At 33.1% G+C, this 22,098-nt stretch overlaps 1 protein-coding gene across 1 annotated transcript in view; it reads left to right on the forward strand.

Moving 5' to 3' along the window:
* The window catches only part of LOC145333796 (uncharacterized), a 54,488-nt gene that overhangs the window by 19,712 nt on the left and 12,678 nt on the right, over positions 1 to 22,098 (forward strand). Inside the window, exons 8-31 of the mRNA XM_080179034.1 lie at positions 173 to 256; positions 489 to 564; positions 1,153 to 1,225; positions 1,585 to 1,675; positions 2,329 to 2,417; positions 3,509 to 3,615; positions 4,215 to 4,288; positions 4,985 to 5,180; positions 6,226 to 6,321; positions 6,860 to 6,963; positions 7,369 to 7,459; positions 10,305 to 10,370; positions 11,098 to 11,194; positions 12,229 to 12,326; positions 13,009 to 13,126; positions 14,261 to 14,310; positions 14,868 to 14,922; positions 15,472 to 15,547; positions 16,815 to 16,872; positions 17,534 to 17,659; positions 18,239 to 18,454; positions 18,994 to 19,071; positions 20,703 to 20,758; positions 21,985 to 22,076. Coding sequence (XP_080035160.1) covers positions 173 to 256; positions 489 to 564; positions 1,153 to 1,225; positions 1,585 to 1,675; positions 2,329 to 2,417; positions 3,509 to 3,615; positions 4,215 to 4,288; positions 4,985 to 5,180; positions 6,226 to 6,321; positions 6,860 to 6,963; positions 7,369 to 7,459; positions 10,305 to 10,370; positions 11,098 to 11,194; positions 12,229 to 12,326; positions 13,009 to 13,126; positions 14,261 to 14,310; positions 14,868 to 14,922; positions 15,472 to 15,547; positions 16,815 to 16,872; positions 17,534 to 17,659; positions 18,239 to 18,454; positions 18,994 to 19,071; positions 20,703 to 20,758; positions 21,985 to 22,076 — 2,267 coding nt within the window. The remainder of the gene's footprint in view (positions 1 to 172; positions 257 to 488; positions 565 to 1,152; positions 1,226 to 1,584; positions 1,676 to 2,328; positions 2,418 to 3,508; positions 3,616 to 4,214; positions 4,289 to 4,984; positions 5,181 to 6,225; positions 6,322 to 6,859; positions 6,964 to 7,368; positions 7,460 to 10,304; positions 10,371 to 11,097; positions 11,195 to 12,228; positions 12,327 to 13,008; positions 13,127 to 14,260; positions 14,311 to 14,867; positions 14,923 to 15,471; positions 15,548 to 16,814; positions 16,873 to 17,533; positions 17,660 to 18,238; positions 18,455 to 18,993; positions 19,072 to 20,702; positions 20,759 to 21,984; positions 22,077 to 22,098) is intronic.

The following is a 22,098-nucleotide window of genomic DNA, read 5'->3' on the forward strand; positions in this document are numbered from 1 at the left end:
TTTTCAGCTTCTCAGTTGCGCTAGGTGGCCCCTCTCCTTTTTAGGGGTGGCCCCCTCCTTTTTCTAGGGTGTCTCTTCATCAGGGGGACAAAAGTTTGGTTTCACTTGGGTTGCGAAAAATCAACTACCTAATGCATGTATGAATTTATGTATATTTTGATATTTTTTACAGGGAGGATGGAAAAGCAGGAACTACAATTGCTGGCATGACAATGCTCAAGCCACAAAGCCCAGATGAGGTTCTTAATCTTTTAAGGTATAGTTTTATTAACTTCCCTCTAAATTTATCACCTGATTATGTTAACAAAATTTGCAGCAAAAATCAGTCATTAAACTAGTTTGTACATTAATATGTACAGTCATTTTTGCCTTTTTCACTTGAAAAGAAAGATCCTTTGTTTCTATATTATAACAGAATGCATATTTTAGTAACTAATACCTAATCATAACAAGGCTCCTTTCATAATAAGACATATATTTATTTGTAGTATGGGCAACAACAATCGAAGCCAGCACCCTACAGACCACAACAAGGAGTCATCTAGATCTCATGCTATCTTACAGGTAAGTTGAATAAATGTTTTAGAGAAATCAATATTTTAACTTTCCAGGGTGGACCTGGAACCTGCATGACCTGAACCTGGAGACTGATTTGAATTTTTCTTCAATTATGATAATTACATCCTAAAGAAATGAACAAATTGTTTAGTAAATTGCTCTCTAACTCCTAAAACAAAATTTTAAAAATGTTTTACCTGTCAAGAAACCACCTTCTAGCCTGAAGCACCTGAACCTGGCGACCGATTTAAAAAATGATTTAATATATGTGAAATACTCCCCCCCCCCGGGCCCCCCCCCCCCCCTATCCTTAGTTTTCAACTCTTTATGAAAGAATTTAACCAAAATTCTTTCCTTCAATTATTTAGAATTTACCCTATTAAACAAGTAAGACAACATCCATGAATAATTGTACCAAATATTTTATTAGAACCTAGTCTTAGAATAGTTTCAAATGAAATTTACTATGACCTTGCCCATAGCGTATGGATGGACGGACAAAATGATATATGAGTAGATACTGTTAGTGCAGCTTTAAAGATTATTCTTAATAAATAGAAGGATTTTATATACCTAATTGAATTCTTTGTTTAGATAATTTTACAGCAGAAGCCAAAGGATGCAGGCCTCAAGGCAGAAGTTAAAACCGCAAAACTTTCTATGATAGGTAGTTTTAAAAACTAGTATCTAAAGTAGCGTATCTACTATAAGAGTCGTGTTTAATGTTTATGTCAGTAAGTTTGGGGTCTCGTCTTTAGATAATATACATACAGGCAGAAAATTTGAGTTCATTATCAGAATTATTAAATATGAAAGACAAATTATTAATTTTATAAACTCTCTATGAAAATATCTCAGTAACTTTTGGGCTGATTTAAATAACTAGATAAAAACTGAATTTGAAACGTGAAGAAAAACACTGAAATATAGTAAAATACCTATTTTTTTATTCTTTTTTGGCATCGATACTATGACTTGCCATCTTAATTTTTTTGACTGTTTCGTAACATTATTTCTTTTTTTTAGATTTGGCAGGAAGTGAGAAAGGTACAGCAACTGGACACAAAGGTGCCAGGTTTAGAGAAGGATCAAATATCAACAAATCTTTACTGGCTCTAGGAATAAACTTATTCAATTCAGTGAATGATTGGTATAAACTAAGCCTTAGCAATAGCATCTAGATGTTTTGATAAGAGTAAAACACTTGAGAGGGAAAGGGTTAGATAACTGTTTCGCTCCATCGCACTGTCCTTGTACCAACTTTCAATTGGGTCATTGAAAAACAACCAATGGTGTGGTGTGTATTAACACAGCCAAGTAGCAGGAAATGATTTGGTAGCAGACGAATAAGGTCATTGAAAAAGGAAAAGAGGTAGTTATCTGTATATACATCTATACTATAGATCTTTTGGTTAGATAACCTCTAGAGGACGGGTGAACTATAAGGTCTCAATTGATTGGGTGAACCTTGACACTTGCCAAACCAAAGGGGGCTACTGTAACTTTGTAGAATTTCACTCCCATTGATATTTTCATCCTTGTTAGTATCGAAGCTACTCTATAAGTTATAGTGTCTGCCTGTCCTACTCTCATGCTCTTTCATTTTCTTATTTTTTTACAGTTGGAAATGAAATTATAATATCTTTTTCTTCTTTATGCAGGTAATTCTCTAAATGATTTGGCCTAGGTTTAGAATCTATTTGACGTAATTGACCTTAAGAAATAAAAATTCTTAAACTTGCAGAATTGAATAATAAGTTTAAATACCCCAGGAAATTGTATAAACGCACTTGCTGCTGGTTCTAAATATATTCCTTACAGAGATTCCAAACTGACCAGGCTCTTGAAAGATTCTGTAGGTAAGAAAAATAGATAGATAGATGGGTTATACGTAGAGTTGCGCCGGATATCTGGCCAATGCCGGATATCCGGCAAATTACCGGATATCGGACATTATGTTTTAGCCGGATATCCGGCATTATAATTTAGCCGGATATCCGGTATCTGGATAGTTTCAATATCAGGTATCCGGCTGGATATTAAAATGGCTGGATATCCGGCCCAACCCTAGTTATAAGACAGATAGATTATATAGATAGGTGAAGAGATTGATAGGTAAATAAATTCCTGAAAGAGATTCCAAACTTATAAGGCAACTAAAAGATTCAGCAGTAAGGTCAGGGATCTTAAGAGATAAGACAATAGACGATAAATTAATGTACATCCCCAATTATAATGAACTAGCGGCTTCGCCCCTAGCCTCTAGTGGCTGTGCCCCAAGAGATGATAAAAAAAAGTTATGGTGAAATTCGTAAAAAAAAAAAAATAAGAAGGACCAAGGAAATCTTCTACAAAAAAAAAGGACCAAGGATATCTCCTACAAAAAAAAATAATTGTGGAAATTTTATTTTTGGGGGGGTTGGGGGTGTCCCACCCCCAAGAAAATAGCTTAAAACCACCACAAGACCAATAGGTATATACCCTCAAGAGTAGAATCCGATAGGTTCAGTGGTTACCGAGATCCTAAGCTTCAGACGGACGGACGGACAGACGCACAGACAGACAGACATCGTACTACTTTGTATTATAAATAAAATAACTCCTTCTGTAGATTAAAATATTTTTGGTTAAAAAGTTAGGGATCTTTTAGTATGGAACCTACAAATTACAATTCAATATAAGTACCCAATTTTTTTGAGTTATAAAACTTTGGGTACTAGTGTAATTTACAGTACAATACCCCTCCTCCCCTTAACATATCTGAAATAGTGAAGATATTTTTTTGGAAAAAGGACAGTAAACTGCAATAAAGTTCAAATGGAAAAAAAACAATAATTAAATACTTAGACATTTTTAGGGGGAAACCTAAACATGCAAATATTGAAAACGTCAGACACATAATAAAGATTAATTAACACACTTATTATTAATATATAATATGTTATATTAGGTGGAAATTGTGCCACAGTTATGATAGCCAACGTATCACCCTCCAGTCTAACATATGAAGACACACTAAACACTCTGAAGTATGCAGATAGAGCTAAACAGATTAAGGTAGGACAAGTATTTAATTTTTTCGCCATTGCCTTTCCCCTAATTAAAAACAAAATATACAAGCGCATGTATAGAGCTTAAAAACAATTCATGACAAATTGTACTTCAGGTTTGGTGATAATAGTGATTAGAGGAGGTTACGATTCCTCTTTCCTTAAAATAGCTTAAAACCTGCCAGGGACAAGTTTTAAACTTTCCTTAAAAGGGGACTATGCAATGCACGAACAACGAGTGCAAGTGATTCTAAGCAGCTTCCAGCAGTGATACTAAATATTTTTTTGGGGAAAATACTACGGATATGTTTGATTTAGTTACCCACACCCACTAAAAAAAATAATGTTTCACCTTGGTTTTCTATAAATAAAACTAAAATGTTACCTAAGCATTTTTTAAACTCTTAAACTATTGTGAAACTTATTCTTCAAATTAATACAACGATATTAGTATATTCACAAAAAAACATTTAGAATCACTGCTGGAAGGTGCTTAGAATAACTTGCTCTCGTTCGTGCATACTCCTCTTTCCAGTCGTTTGCAAGATTTTAACATTATACGGACAAAAACACTTAGCTACTGTATAATATGTGGTAAATTTTCAGGTTGACCTAAAGAAAAATGTTGTAAACGTAGAATTCCATGTTGCTCAGTACGCCAAGATTGTGGAAAACTTACAGTAAGTCATTGTCTTTACAGTTGCTATGCTATCATACAGGTTTTAGTCTATAGATATTGATAATATAACTAGAGTGGTTTTTAGGAAAACCTACTGTAACTTTAAGTAAGTCTTTACAGTTGCTTTGCTATCATTGGAGTAAAACACTAGAGGGAGAAAGGGTTAAATAACTGTATCTCCCCATCGCATCAACCTTGTGCAACCTTTCTATTGGGTTATTGAAAATCAACCAATGCAATGGTGTCGTGTATATCAACACAGACGAGTAGCAGAAAATAATATAAAAGCAGACGAAAAAGGTCATTGAAAAGGAAGGGAGGTAGTTGTCTGTATATATATCTATACTATAGATCTGTTATGCTATCTATCATACTAGTTTTTGTCTATAGATAATTTAAATAAATGGTTTTTTAGTTGACCTAAGTAAAAGCGGCTCAATTTTTTTAGTCACATTGTTGTACCATGAATTCTCTTACATAGTATATATTTTTAGTTAGTTTCAAATGTAATAGAATCTCTGACGGATTAGTTTAAAATCTTTATTTATGCTTTTTTTAACTTTTAATAATGTTTAATGTTTAAATTGTACCTACAGAGTAAGAGAGCTACTGGCCCGTGAAAATTAAATTTTTTTGTCAGACATTACAGGTTAAACATTTCCTCTCGCATTAAATAACAATTTTATTATTTATTAAGATCTGAAATAGAAGCTCTCAAAACAAAGATAAAAATACTGGAGGAAGAAAATGAAGATTTAAAAGTAAACGGCGGACCTGTTGCCGCAGCTGGTAGTGGCCAGGCAGCGCTAGGTAGTCCAGGAATCGCGGATAAGCTAGCTGCAGCCACTAGCGGTCAAATGGATATTGATATGGATTTAGATAGTCTTTCTGTGGTAAGTTGATAATCTTTATTAAAGAGGACTATCCACGAACATGAGCAAGTGATTTTAAGCACCTTCCAACATTGATCCATAGTATTTATTTAGTGAATATACTAGATTTATGTTAAATATTTGGTTTATCGACTAAAAAGTTATGCTTTACCATGGTTTTATATGAAAAAAACTTTCAAATGTAAAGCATTTTTAGATACAATATCATCAACTGCTTTGTTGAGTTCAAAGGACAAAATAAAATAAAAGCATCAAATGCTGTAAATTGCAAAAGTACATTAATTAAACTGTTTAAAATATTACAAGCTACCAACCCTTTTTCTAAACATACATTTTTAATCAAAATGATATACTTTTGTGTCAAAGCTTTTAAACAACAGTTTGAACTCATTAAAATATTTGATGAATTTGCACCAAACTATGCTTAACATTTCAAAGTTTTTTTTCATATAAAACCATGGTGAAACCTAATCTTTTAGTCAATAAACTAAATAATAAACATGAACCTAGTATATTCTCTAAAAAAATGCCAAGGATCAATGCTGGAAGGTGCTTAGAATCACTTGCTCTTGTTCGTGTATACTGTATAGTCCTCTTTTTTAATGATATCTTAGGTAAACATTTTCTAGGTGGCATACAAATTAAACATACAACGCTATTTAGGCAAAAAAAAAATTCTCATATTATAGATTTTTATGTTCTATTAGTTGCAGTGGGGTGTATATTCTGCACAAAATTCATTTTTTCTCCTGCTTCGAATTTTTTATTCTCCCCCTAGTTTTTTTTAAAACTGTTAATTTTATTCATTTTATCCCCCCTCCCACATATTTTTTTCAGTTTTTTTCCCATTGAGGGGAGTAAATGAAAAAAAATGTTTTCAGATCTCCTAATTTTAACATTTTTTTCCCCCAACCACATATCCCCCCCCCCCCCCTTTAGCAGGGTCAATTTTGTAGAATACGAAGAAACGCCCCTTAAGGAGCGTTGCAACGAAAGGAACTAAACCCCAAAATCCCCTTCCTACCTGAATGATTAATATTTCTAGATCACTAAATTGAAGCAACAGCTGGCAGTTTTGATGGAGAGGCAGAAAGATTATGATCAGTTACAAGAACAATTGAACAGCCACCGCGAAACTCAGGTTAACCTTTACTTTTATGTTTACGAAAGACAAGGTTTGTGTTGCTTTCACAAGCTTTTATTTCAAACCGGACGATGCACGAACGAGAGCAAGTGATTCTAAGCACCTTCCAGCAGGGAATCTCAATATTTTTTGGTAAATATTCTAGTGTTTTGTTTGATATATTAGTTATATCGAATAAAAAAATTAGGTTTCACCATGGTTTTCTTTGAATAGGTATAACTAAATATTATCAAATGTTTTGTTGGGTTCAAATAAAATAAAAACACGCTAAAACATAATCAAATGCTGTAAATTACGAAAGTACACTAATAAAACTGTTTATAATACTAGTTACCATCCCTTTTTTTAAATTAACATTGGTCATTGAAAAAGTTTATTTATGTGTCACAGCAGTTTGAACTTAACAAAACATTTGATGATATAGAATCACTTGCTCTTGTTCGTGCATATTCCCCTTTATTCTAAAAATAAGGGGAAGGGGTTCTGTGTTCGCTAGTCACTCTTAGGGAAAACACAAACTATTTCCATCTTTCAGGATAAAAATACAAACCTGTTGAAAGAAAACGAGGCTCTAAGACAACGGATTGAAACTTTAGAGAAGCAATGCACAGAACTGCAGACGGATAAAATTAATAATACAGGAAATTTTTCATTTAAAAAAAATAATTTTCGTTCAACTTAACTTTTACCATTTCTACCTATCAATTATAGATTAGATAATTTTGCAAAAATTCTATGGTAAAACTTTGCTGAAGGAATTTTAAAAATAAAACTTGGGTATATTCCCTTTCGTGGCAACGTCCCTTAAGGTGCGATTCGTCGTATTTTTAAAATGGATTTTTGATAAGTTATTTTAGGTTAGGTTAGGTTATATTGGGTTAGGTGATTGCCCCGAAGGGTTAGGCAATTTACCCCGCAGGGGTTAGAAATAGGAGAAAAGCTACTGTAAAAATACGAAAGAAACGCCCTTTAAGGGGCGTTGCTACGAAAGGGACTATACCTAAAAACTTTTAATAGCTTTTTGAATGAAAAATTATTGACATTAGACGAAGTATTGGAGGAACTGCTAACGAACAGAGAACACATACTCGAACTAATTGGTAACGAGAGATCTCTTCTGTCCGCACTCGAATTAAGGATTGTTCATGACATCATTTTATGCTTGTAGTCAAAAAGGGTCATCTCAAAAAACGCTTTTCTCATAAAATGCCTATCTTATCTAAAAAAAACCTCCTATCTTATATAGAAACAGACCATCTCAAAAAACGCTTTTCTCATAAAATGCCTATCTTATCTAAAAAAAAACCTCCTATCTTATATAGAAACAGACCATCTCAAAACACGCTTTTCTCATAAAATGACTATCTCATCTAAAAAAAACCTCCTATCTTATATACAGCGTGGCCACATCTTTCAGTATACTGAAAATATTCAGTATTCTTCAGTATTTGGAAATTGGGGGTTCAGTATTTTCAGTAAATACTGAATATTCAGTATTTGAAAATTTTATTCAGTATTTTTCAGTTTTTGGAAATTTTCATGATTCAGTATTTTCATTATTTCTTAAATTCCAATTTTTTTTGCATAAATAAGATGTTTTTTCAAGTAGTTGATGTCAGATTTTTTTGGCGCTTCGCGCTCACTTTACTTTCATTTAAATTACCCTATAACTTTGTACATTAATTTTGCTTTTTTTATGGTAATATACATTTTTTTTCAATTTCATCTCAAATATACCTAATTTTTTTAGATATTTGAGATGCTTTTATACAGTATTTTTTCACATATTTTTTTTGTCTATTAATAGAATGAATAATCTAAGGTGAGTACTTTGCATCAGGGAGTAAGGGAGGGGACAATGGGCAATTAATTCAATTTAATAGGGTTCGCTGAAAAGCAATGGAAACCAGATTTATCAAGAAAATTTTACCAAAATTGTAAAGGGATCATGGTAACCTAATTTAGAACAAAATTAGTTCTAAGAAAAAAATCATTTACTTGAAAATTAAATTATCAACACATCACAATGTAGTAAACATTCTGTAATTAATCACTAGAAAAATCTTGTTTAGAACTACCTCAACCCTTTTCATCTATTTATAACTGACACGTAAATTCAAGCGGTTCTTAGATTATTTAATACATAAATATCACAGTAGAGTTTCCATACATGAAATGACATTTTCTTGGGAAAAAATATTTGTTAAAACCAGCCATTAATAACAAATTTTTCAGTCTGCATATTCAAAACTAGCTCAGCTAGTTAGCGGGGCATTGATGCGCAAGTATCCAAAGTCAGTCAAAATCTGCTGTATTCGTGCACATTCCCTTTAAGCCAGTACCCAAAGTCTGAGACTCCTAAAAATTGAATATTCGATCCATTGTCCCCTCCCTTACTCCCTGACTTTGCATGAATATTGAAGCTAAAGTTTTTTAGCATGCTCTTAACCATAGACGTCCAAGGGGGGGGGGGGTAATGGGGTGAATACCCCCCCATTTAAAATTTACCCCTACCCTGGAGGAGCCGTAGGCACCCCCAACCATTTAGGAGGGAGTATTTAACCCCCCCCCCAAAATAAAAAATCTCTAATAAAAATATTTTTGCGCGCTTCGCGCGCATTTTTAATACTGAATATTTATAAAAAATTTAAATTACCCCCTCCCAAAATTTTACCCCGAGGATAAATTTTTTTTTTGGGGGGGGTAAACTAAATTTACCCCTGCCAACAGATTTCAGGGGGGTAATTATCCCCCCCCCCAAGCAAATTTTACCCCTCCCCCCTAAAATTTTTACCCCCCCCAAAATAAAAAGCTTGGACGTCTATGCTTAACTCAACTAAAAAGTATTTAAGTTGTAATCATTTAAAATATTTATCAGTCATTTTCTGCTTAATTGGTGCAAGAAAATCTAGGAGGCAAAAGATCTTTAAAATATCCCCCTAATAATGAAGCTATGATATATGAAATTTTAAAATGAGGAATCATATAAAAAAATACTTATTCAGTATTTGTATTTTTTTGTTCAGTATTTCAGTATTTTTTCTTATTTTAGGATTCAGTATTTTCAGTATTTCCTTTTTTTTCTTCAGTATCAGTATTTTTTTGGTTTTGGCCACACTGTATATAAAAACAGACCATCTTAAAAAACGCTTTTCTCAAAAAATGCCTAGGTATCTTATCTAAAAATACTCCTATCTTATATAGAAACAGACCATCTAAAAAAAACGCTTTTCTCATAAAATGCCTAAAAAAACCTCTTATATAGAAAGAGACCATCTTAAAAAAACGCTTTTCTCCAATTCGCTGAAAACACCTATCCTAGAGAACACTAATCTTAACAAACGCCAATATTATAATACTTATTTCATTAAATGCTTATACTAGAAAATATCCATCTCGGAAAACACCTATCTTAAGAAACGTATAGCCTAGAAAATGTTATTCAGCCAATTTATTCCATTTGAAATTGCCAAAAATGAAATATTTTGTTGGAGTAAAGTTGGAGTAAAAGTTTTTTTTGTTTTAAGTATAAGGGAAGTGGGTAAAAAGGGGAGAAAAAAGAGAAGGGGGTTACGGAGAAATTTTCACTTATAATTTTTTTTCAAAATTACATTCCTTTTTACATTTATTGTTAGGAATAACAAGAAATAGTTATTTCTCGCATCGTATTATAAAAGGCTTTCCGCGGATATAGAATGTACAATTATAAGATTAAAACTGGTTTTAATCTTATGATTGTACATTTTTATATTCGTAGAAAGGTGGATATAATACGATGCTAGACATAGTTTTTTCGTATGGATGAGAACTGGTTCCCATCCACCGGATTCGAATGAATACGAGAAATTTATATTCTTATTTAGAGCTTTAAGAGCAAACCAACAACATTTGATATGAGATAATTACAGTAAAGCAAATTATAATAAAGGGGCTTAGCTACTCTAAAATCAATAATATCGATTTTATGAACAAAACTATTCAGAATTCACTATAAAACCCTGCAGGCTGAAAGGTGTAACCTAATTGGAATTGTAAACTCTGAAAAGGTAAGAAGAAATTAATAATTTACAAATTTTGATGAAAAAGCTAACTAGCTGCTGCACCCTTCTTTACAAGGGAAAGTAAAAAGGAAAACAGAATAATAGCCTAAAACCATCACGATCCTTAATATGAAATTAATTACCATAGGTCCAAAATTGAAAACTTAATAATTTCATGAAATGGTATTATTCTCTTAGAAATACTTTTTCAATTTTGAAAAGGGGGGAGGCGGAAGTGACACTTTTTAGAACCAAAACTAAAAGTCAAAGGAACTCAACTAAATAAAGAGTTACAGCTCTAAGATTTGGCATGGTAGTTGCGGAACCGCCGCTCCCGCCGAAAACATGCAAATATAAAGACGGCAGAAGCTCGGAATGCTGCTAATGCTGGAGAAGATAAGTGTAGTTTTACTAAAAGTATATTGCCGTTTCTTACATTTGCAATTGACTCTTTTTAATATTGGCATGTGGAAAAATTTACATTTAGTGTAGTTTTACTAGAAGTATGATGCCGTTTCTTACATTTTCACTTGACTCTTTTTAATATTGACATGTATAAAATTTTACAAAATTGAAAAAAAATATTTCTAAGAGGGTAACACCCATTAAACTCTTTTATAAAAAAAAACCTGTTAAATCAATTACGATTTGTGTTGTTCCTGTTCTGTGTTCCTATTGGTGCAAATTAAGGATTTGTCATCTAGACTATCTATAAGATATTTATTCTTTTTAGGAGAAATCTGAGGTAAAGATGAACAAATCAATAGAATCATTAAAAAAGAAGGCGGAGAGAAAGAAGGAGAGATTGGAAAATCTTCTAATTAAATTCAGTAAGTTATTTTTCATTAGCGGATACGCCCCTAGAGACCTCTAGAAGCATTTGAATAACAAGGACAAATGTGTTTATAAGTAGCCGAGCAATAAGTTAACAATAATGGGCAGACAAAAAGTATGTTTCTTTTTTCTAAACTAGCGGCTTCGCCCCTAGAGTCTCTAGGGGCACTTGAAGAAGAGAGAGTTGAATCCCAAAATGCATTTTTTTAAATTTTTTTTTAAAGGAAAACAAATTTTTTTTCCAGGGGCGATTTCTCTTGGGAGGGTGGTGGTACCCTCCCCAATAATAGTTATAAACCTTCCCGGGACCTATGTGAACTTGTGAAGTTACCCTGTTTAGAAGAACCCGATCGGTTCAGCGGTTAGCGAGATCCTTCGGTACAAACAAACAGACAGACAGACATCGTTCTACTTCGAATTTTATAGGAAAGACTAGTTTTTAGAAATGTGTTTTTTTATCAAAACCTAAAAAATTTATTGGTTATACCCCCACGATACCCTATTGGTGTCTGTGGGTAGTAAGATCTTAGCGGACGAATAGACAGACATCCATACAATGCATCCTATATTTTAAAAGCGAAGCTTTTCTATAATTAGAGTCGATCCGTACGTCTGTACGTAACGGATAGCTTTTTTTTTGTTAATTTAGGCATGTTAGAATTGTCCTATAGATTTTAAACTTTCCATGATGATTCCTGTAGTAGTTAGGTACGATTTAGAAAGCATAGCAACTCTATAATCGTTTAAACCAGAATTTAAACAAGTTGATTTTTAACAACAGTTTTTTATGTGATCTAATCATCCGATTGATCTAATTTTTATCCTTAAACAGTATTCTGTATTTAAGAAGTTTTGCAACAAATTTACGTATAATTTGGTCTAAACTTGTATATTTATATTTTGTATATTCAGTTTTGACACTCTACAAGTATTAATGTACGTTTGTCCCACCGTTTCAGTGCTTCCACATTCATGGATGTTGTCATCCTAGTTTTAATACAAGACAAAGATATATTAATATTGTGTTCAGATGCTGAGAATAAAAGTATTCAAGAACAGTTGTCAAGAAAACCAATTTCCAGCACCGCGATAGCTGCGCCATCCAGGCTAAGTCTTGAAGAACACAAGGTAATAAGAATTTGCGTGGATGAGAACAGCTTTTATATTTTCTTGCAGGGGTGACTATTCTGCACAAGATTCATTTTTTCCCCTGCTGCAAAATTTTAAATTTTTTCCCCTCCTGGTTTTTTTTCCAACAAGGCAGGGGTGTATATTCTGCACATTTGACCCGACTGAGGGGGGGGGGGGACGTAGAAAAAATAATTATTTTAGTTTCCCCCCCCCCCCCCTGAATTGAGCAGGGTCAATTTTCCAGAATATACACCCCTGTTTTCTTGTGATCAACTACTCGTCAAAGCCTTGCAGATCAATTTAATCTTCTCTATAAATTACTTTGTCCGTCTACAGGGGTGTATATTCTGCACAAGATCCATTTTTCCCCCTTTCTAGTTTTTTTCTAGCAAATTTTTTTCCCCTCTTCTAGTTTTTTCTGGCAAAGAAGGGGGAAAATGTAAAAATATTTTCAGGACTCTCTTCTATTCATATTATCCCCCCTTCCACACAAGTTTTTTTCCGTCTGTCCCTTAAGATCTCGGTAACCACTGAATCGATAGGATTCTACTCTTCAGGGAATATACCTACTGGTCCTGTGGTGGTTTTAGGCTATTTTTTTATGCAGATGATGAAGAATGAAGATGACCAAAAAAAGCTTGGACGTCCTAGTTGTTATACTTCTTTTTTATTTATTTAGACTGAGAATATTCTGCTGCATTGTGTTATAACCTCTATGGAGAGAGAATTTACCCGCGTGAACAAGCAGTTCCTAGAAGCTATTCCAATCTTAGTAAGGAATGAGAGGCTAATTAGAGGTCAGTTTTTGTTGATGGCATCTCATAAAACCATTTTTTAAAGCGAAGCTTTTCTATGGTCGGTCCTACGTCCGTCCGGAACGGATAGCTCTTTTCGTTAATTTAGGCATGTTAGAGTTATCCTATCGATTTCAAATTTTGCATGGTGATTCCTGTAGTAGTTTGTACTCTAGAATGCGTAGCAAATCTATAATCAATACCTTAAACATTATCCTGTATTTCAGCAATTATTAACAAATTTGCTTACAATTTTTTTTGACTGATATACTTTTATATTCTGATTAATGAGTTCTTACACTCTACAAGTGTAATTGTTCGTTTCAGAGCTTCGCTTTTATGGATGTTGTCATCCTTGTTTTATCTTAGTCACGTTATTTTTTCTGTTGCTTAAGATTTCAATGAAATAGTAAAAAACCAAATGAGTTCCCCATTTTTGTGAAGTTCAATATAGGTCCCGGGATGGTTTTAGGCTATTTAAGTCTTAATATATATAGTGTTGGGCGGGCTATAGTTTTGCTTACTCCATACCCCTTATTGCTTGCAACATATTAAAAAAGAAACTTTGATAGCAGTGAGCGGCCAAGAGTCTGGCAACGCTTTCTCTGGCCGAACGAATAGAAGCAAAATAAAAAATCCACCAAAAAATCTGGAAGTGCGCAGCTCCAAAAACGCGCCAGATAAAAATAAAACAAAAAATACCTGTTGTGTCCCTCGAGATACTTGTTCATTATTAATCATTGTTGATTTAGGTTTCTTGTAGTCTTTGATAAGCCTATACCAATTCTTAAAAATTTGTAGTTCAGTGACTTATTACCATGGTTATAACTAGCGGCTACGCCCTTAGAGGCCTCTAGTGGCACTTTAAATGTTTGGTTTCTTTTAAAAATAGTACGACGCCTATCTATGTTGCGCTCAAGTCTCTGCGTAATTTTTTTTTATTTTCTTGTGATTTCTCTTGGGAGGTTGGTGGTACCCTCCCCCCAAAATAGTTATAAACCTTCCCAGGACATATGAGAAGCTACCCTGTAAAGGAGAACATGATCGTTACAAGCATACAAACACACAGACAGACAAATAGACATCCTGTTACTTTAGTATTTAAGATTTTCCTTGTCAAAAATATTTTTGTTTCAGGCTTAGGAGCTTCCAGCAGGGAAGACAAAGAACAATTTTCTGAATTACAGGTCAATAATAGTTATTTCTTGCGTTGCAGTATAGACAGCTTTCCGCTGATATTAAAATAAAAAAAATTAAGATTAAAACCAGTTTTGTTCACCTCGCTCGAGGGCCTAAAGGCCTAGGCTAACAAAACTGGAATTAATTTTATGATTTTTAATTTAATATTAGTGAAAAGTTGTCTGTAATACGATGCTAGTATGATATAATCGGTTTCGAAGCCTTAGGAACTAGGGTGGGTCGCTTAGGTCTCAGAAAAAAAATGTCCAAAATCGACTGCTCTATTAAGTACTGGAATATACATTATACAATATTTCTTACAAAGTTTATACCATATAAACAGAGCCAGATCAAATAATGCTATTAAAATTTTATTTCAACAGCTATTTCATCTTTGAAATTGCTGAAAATTTTAATATTTCACTTGGGTAAAATTGGGTTAAAAAGGTTCTGACACTTGTCCCCAAATTTTTGTTTTAGGATAAAAAATTGAGGGCGAAAATAGTTTTTCTTTAGTTGCATTATCCCTGACTTTCAAAGTTAACATTTGTGTTGTTTTGTCAAGGCTCACATTCAATCAGCAGAAGGAATCAGTTTTGCACACGATGTTAAAGATCCAGGTATTTTTTTAGGAGGGATATTATTCTTTAAAATGGGGGGGGGGGGATTGGAATTTTCACTAACTGTACCCACAATTTAGAGAAATTCATTCAATTACAATTAAATTAAATCTTAATACAAAGTTACTTTATTTATGTAGTCAGAGTCTGATATTCAGCCAATTAATTCCATTTGAAATTGCCGAAAATTAAATATTTTGTTGGAGTAAAGTTGGAGTAAAACTTTTTTTGGGGGTAACTGAAAGGGTAGTGGGTAAGAAGGGGAGGAAAAAAGGAAGGGGTTGATTGGATATTTTCACTTAGAATTGTTTGTCAGAATCGCATTCCCTTTTCCCTGGAAGTAAGGTTTTTTGATTGTCCATGCACAATACACATATTTCACAGGATGGTTTAGGCTATTTTAATTTTAGTCTTGGGCGGTGTAATGCTTTTTTACTGTGCCTTCATCCGCTTTATGATAGTGGCACATCTGCTAGTGCAGTAACTATAATTCATTTTTTATATTATATTTAAAAAAAAACTTACTGACATAAACTTTTAATGTATTAGTGAGTGAAGAAACTGAGTATAATGTATTCAAAGAGTGCTGTAACCTAAACCTTCCTTCCTTGTCTTCAACCAGAAGGTAATTTTATTTCAGGGGGTGTATTATAATCTGCACAATATACTTTTTTTTACCCTGTTGCTAATTTTTTTTCCTCCTAGTTTTTTTTTTTGCAGCAAGGAAAGGTAAAAAATGTAAAAATATTTTCAGAACTCTTTGTTTTATTCATATTATCCCCCCTCTCACATATTCTTTTATTTTTTTTCACCAATTAGGGGAGAAAAATGGTAAGAAAATGTTTTCAGTTCTCTTAGTTCTTACATTTTTTTCCCCCAACCACATATATTTTATTCCCCCCCCCCCCCCTTAACACGACAACTTTTAGTGAAGTTTTTGTATTTTTCATAAATCTTTATAAAAAAAAATTAAAGGGTTAGTTGCACAAAGTGCATTTAAATTTAAATTTGGTGAACAGAATTTTTTTTCTGTTCAATAATTTCAACTAAACCTATAGGACATATATTTGAAAGAATTTCAATATTCTGCCAGTTACTTTTAAAAATATGAAGACTTGAAAATCCTATTTTTGGAAATATGAAACTTAGTTACTTATATGGCTGTCCTATTTTCACAAAAATAGCATGATGATTTTTAGGTGGTGCCTAATTGATTGCTATTGTATTATTGTATTACAAAAGGGGGGGGGTTTTAATGCAACCATCTCGTAATCAATGTATAAATGGCACTTAGAATTCGAATTTCGATCTGAAATTTTTCATGAGGAACCCTTGGTAGATCTATTTTCCCTAAATCGAACAAAAAGTTGGAAAAGTAACGGCTATCGGCTGCCGGCTCAGACGTTTAGCTGTTTTGGGTTTTTTTTAGGGCAAAATTATCGATAAAAACACCAATAAACTTTTTAAAAATTTCTAGTACCAGCTGCTTAACAGCTAGAATCGACTAAAAAAGGCTGGTAGAAGCTATAAAATACCAAGAGTATCATTTTTAGACCGAATAAATTAAAACTATCATTCAAAAAGTTGATTCCTCCGTAATTAATGATGGATATGCCCTGAAAATAGCCAAAAACCGGCTTAACGGCTGAGCTGCCAGCCGTTGCTTTTTCTAACTTTTTATTCAATTTAGGGAAAATAGACCTACCAAGGGTTCCTCATGCAAAATTTCAGATTGAAATTCGAATTCTAAGTGCCATTTATACATTGATTACGAGATGGTTGCATTAAAAACCCCCCCCCTTATATATTTTTGATGGTATTCTTGTAACTTATGCTTGCAATCAAACTTTTTAAATGCACTATTCCTTGAACAAGTATGATTTTATTCTTAGGAAGAGCAGCAGTATGGAACAAAAGATTTTATTCTCTGATACAATGGAATCAACACAGGTGAGATTCATTTTATTATTCATGAAAGAGTCGTCTTTCCATTGTGAAACTTGGTACATAACAATGTTTAATATACATACCACGTACTGGATTTTGACTCCTGAGTCCCAAGAGACCATTGACAATATTTTTTCCCTAAACCTATTTGTGATTGTGTCCATAATATTTATCGCAACAACTTAGTCAATTTTATATAAGCTCGACTACATTTGTTCCTAATTGATTTTTGTATTTTCACAAAAAAAAATTCTTTATATTGAACACAAGCGGCTTTGCCCCTAGCCTCTAGGGGCTTTGCCCCAAGACGTAATTTAAAAAAAAAATTAAGTAACTCCACAAAACTCCTTAAAAAATAAGGAGAATTTTTTTTTTTTGGGGGGGGGTTTCCCACCCACCCCCCATAAAAATAGATCAAAACCACCACAGGACCAGTAGATATATTTCCTGAAGAGTAGAATCCAATCGGTTCTGTGGTTACCGAGATCTTAAGAGACAGTTTGCGAAAATATACACCCCACCATTCAAAATCAAAGACTAATTTTTTATTTTTATCAAGATGATAAAACTTATGAAGTTCTGAAAAATAAAACCCATCCTCTCAGTCCAAAGATAAACTCCCCCCCACCCTCTTATTAGATATAATCGTCTTTCTATTATTCAGATGGACACTGGAAACGACCAGACAGACTGTGGGGTACATGAACTTAGTACTTCAGAACAGGAATCTAGTACACAGGACGACAGCAGCAGTACAATGGGTGAAGTAAGCAGTAGTTTTGCTCCTAAGGTACTGGTAAAATTAGAATTAAAAATTAATTAGTTCCTAAAACAGTTAATGGGGTCGCACAAAATGCATTTGAACTTAGATTTAGTAAGCTACATTTAATTTATTTGTTTAAACTATCTAGGTATATGTGGCATATATTTGAATGAATTTTAATTTTCTAATACTTAGTTTTAAAAATTTGAAGACTGAAATTATGACTTCTACCTACACAAATAAGACATTTTTGGACGAAACTCAAAAACTGCTTAATAAAAAGTTTATTTTTATTTCAAATATCTTATTCTTCATTGCTAACCCATATTTATAATATATATCTCATATTACACAAAAACATTTAAAAATTAGGTTGAATTTACAAGTACCCCCAACTCATTAAATACACTTCTTGCAACTATCCCTTTAAATAACAGGCCTTTATTATCATGTTGTGAATGTTAGTAACCATTTTTAAAATTTTAAAATTTCTCTATTTTTTTTTTTTTTTTTTTTAAGTCAATAATGACATCTATTCTACTTCAATTTTTATCCATGAAGAATATGTTCCTGCTTTTGTTGTGTTATTCTTTTTTTTTCTTATAGGAAACTGATAAAAGTACACATGAGTATGAAGTACAACCAACCAACAAAGTTGTACTCCCTAGTACAATTACACATAGTAGTACATCCAGTACATATGTACCCTTGACAAGTACGGCACACAGCCCAGCAGCTGTTACTGGATCCGTCAGTTCAGGGTTCCAAAGTTCAAGATTCGGACCCGCGACATTTCCCAAGTCTTCCATTACTTCTATTAAGGTATTTCTAAAAACTTTAAATTTTTCTTTTAAACATATATTTGAGTCCTTAACAGCGTTGTGGAGCCGGAGCTGGAAGCCGCCATATTTTGCCTGAGCCGTAATTTTCGTTAAAAAACAGCCCCGGCTTCGGGTTAGCTAAAAAAAGTTATTATTTTTATTATTTTGGTAACTCTGTTGTGTCGTGTGCAAATGACCCTTTTATGTTTTATCAAAATTTGAACTTTTAAAACCTTCAAAAGTAAAAAATAGACTTGATTTTTCGTCTGCACCAAAATCGAACGTCTCCGCAACGATGAAAGAGAACATTAAAATTGAGAAAATATTACAGCGAAATAAAACAAATTGAAAATAACTGGAGAGGGGGGGGGGGGCTTTTCAAGGAAGCTTGATATAATCTACAAATTCTAATGCCCCCAAGGCAAGAAGCCAAGGGTGCAGCCGCCCGCTAGTTACTCGTTTAGTTTTATTACAGTCTTTATGGTTGTTTGTTTATTCATGGATGCCCTTCTATTTCTACATTTATTTTGTTTATTTTAGACCCAAGAAGTGAAACCTTTATCAGATTTAAGCCCTCTGAAACCAATAGAAAGCTTTGACAGTATTCTCAATAGAATGAAGGAAACAGTATTTGTTATTCGTAAATTTTGTTTCAGAAGCGAAACTACTTAATGACAAGGTTCTGTCTGTATGTCCTACAGATTTATTGTATTTCATCTCAATTCAATTTTCGTATTAATGTAAACAAAGGTAGATTCTTTTTTTAAAAAACTTTTTGGCTCACTGCCTCACTAAAATTAGTGAGGCTTGCTAAAAAAATTCTGAAAAATCCTCCAAAATCGCATAAAAAATCTACAATAATTAAATAAAATCATTAAAGGGTTATTAACATAAGATTTTGTTTGATTTTTTGTAGATTTTTAATGCGATTTTGGAGGATTTTTCACAAAAAAATTTACCGAACCTCACTAATTTTAATGAGGCAGTGGGTGAAAAAGTTTTTTAAGAATCCACCTCAGGAGCCTTAAGGATTTGAAATTACTTCCTATTACTAATGTAGAATTAAAATATATAGAATGGAAAGGTTAGCACAACCCACAAGATTCATTCATATCCCCTGAAGTTTTATGTCAGCGAATTTCAGAACGAGTCAGTTTATAATCTTTGGTGGTCAGTAGCATTTTCAGTTTTTCATTCCCTATAAATAAGTTCATATAAGATTGCTTCTAAAACATGATTAATTTTGGATCAACTGCAGTTCACGGTAAAATATTCCTGGTAACGAATATTTCCAAAAATCTATGAATTTTAAAGGCTGCTAGCTGCCAAACGGCTGAACGTACAGATCATACCCGCATACCATTTTAAGCGGCATTATAAGAAGGCCTACAAATAAACTAGAATAGCCAAGATCTAATGATGCATGCACAGGGAAAGCTTCACTGAAGAAAAAACGCGTAAAATAGGTCTTTTTCGCGCAGCCTTTAAAATTAATAGATTTTTGGAAATATTTACAAGGAATATTTTATCCTTCGCAAAATTAGAAAACATACATTAGAATACCCCACTCAGAACTTTGTAAGTAATTCCTCAAATTACCTCTCTGAAAATGAAGAGCTTGGACGTCCTTGCTTAAAAGTCATCAAATGGGACTATACACGTACAAGAGCAAGTGATTCTAAGCACCTTCCAGCAGTCATTATAAATATTTTTGTGTGAATATACTAGGGTTATGTTTGATATAGTTATACGCTACCAACCAAATGAATTAAGTTTCACGATGGTTTCCTATGAATAAAACTTTGAAATGTTGAGCATTTTTTGAAGAAATGTCATCTAATGTTTTGTTGAGTTCAAAGGGTCAAATAAAATAACACGGCAAAACATAATCAAATGCTGTAAATTACGAAAGTACTGTTAACAATATTACAAGTTTCCATCCCCTTTTCTAAATTAACATTTTTTTATTGAAAAAGTTTATCTTTGTGTCACATCAGTTTGAATACAACAAAACATTTGTATTATATATCTAGTCAAAAAAACGTCTTACATTTCGAAGTTTTTTCATATAAAACCATAGTAAAACTTATTTTTAAAAATTGATATAACGATATTAAACATAACCCTAGTACATTCACTAAAAAAACATTAAGAATCTCTTCTGGAAAATGCCTAGAATCACTTGCTCTCGTTCGTGCTTAGTCCCCTTTTGCATACACTGAATAAAAATAACAAATATTTGTAATTGAAAGGAGGCAAAGAAAGAAACAACAGAAGAAATTCCACCAACTCCGCAATTAACAAAGTAAGGCTTTTTATATCAATGGATTTGTTATTACTTGGATATTACACCAGATTATCATGTACTCTAATAAAGTGAAACTTGTAGCTGGCTAAAATAACTATCCCCTCTATTTACCCCCTTTATCCCATTCCCTCCACTCCTACTGTATGAACATTGAACAAAGTTAATAGTAAGTGAGGTAAATGTTAGCAATCTAAATTGACGACAATTTTTTCTTTGTCATAATATCCATGTATATTCTATATCCATTTTTGTAGCGTAACTTCTATATATTTATCTTAGTATGCACGTGTCTTTTTTGCCTGTACAAAATACTCATTACCTGTTTAAATACTTAAAAGCACAAAAGTAAAATCCTTATACTAAAGTAACAGGATGTTTGTCTGTCTGTGTGTCTGTACCGAAGGATCTCGCTAACCGCTGAACCGATCGGGTTCTCCTTAACAGGGTAGATTCTCATATGTCCTGGGAAGGTTTTTAACTATTTTGGGGGAGGGTACTACCACCCTCCCAAAAGAAATGACAAAAAAATTGAAAATTTTCTTAAAATCTGGGAGACTTCAACGCAACATTAAGAGGTATCCGTAACATAAAGAATTATCGTAAACTTTAACAAACAAAAACATTTAAAGTGCCACTAGAGGCCTCTAGGGGCGTAGCCGCTAGTGAAAAATATAGGATCAATGTCTGTTTTATTGACCCCGGGCCAATTAATTCTTTGATTTTTAATTTTGTCTCGTTGAAAATAGTTCATAATACAACTATACGATACCTACATGATTTTTCAGTGTGATTCATAACCGGCTATGAAAGGAATGGGATTTCTAGAAATAATATTTAAATTTTTACACTTTCTGTGGAACAATTTACTTTTACTATTTAATTGAAAAATTTGGAATCATATTGTTGCTGCAAAGTTGCAGTTGTTTGCTCGTTTTTTTTTGTATTTGGTGTCATTCATTTTCATTATAATTTAGTACAAGTAAGTTACAACATAAGAGTAAAACACTAGAGGGAGAAAGAGTTAAATAACTGTATCTCCCCATCACAACCTTTCTATTTGGTCATTGAAAATCAACCAGTAGTATCGCTTATATTACACAGCCAAGTAGCATAAAATAATTTAGAAGCAGACCAAAGAGGTCGTTGAAAAATGAAGGGGGGTAGTTGTCTGTATATACATCTATACTATAGATCTGTTGTTAGAACTTGAAATAAAATTTCAGGCAAAACTCTGGCGGTCAGTTGCATCCTCTGGGAGTCCAGCCCAGGAACAAATCATTTCTGGACAGACTACCAGTATCAGAGTCAAATATTGCAGGAAAAAAAGATAATCTTTT

Source organism: Acartia tonsa, chromosome 12 (genome assembly GCF_053477335.1).
Source record: "Acartia tonsa isolate MP-2025a chromosome 12, ASM5347733v1, whole genome shotgun sequence".
Classification (NCBI taxonomy): domain Eukaryota; kingdom Metazoa; phylum Arthropoda; class Copepoda; order Calanoida; family Acartiidae; genus Acartia; species Acartia tonsa.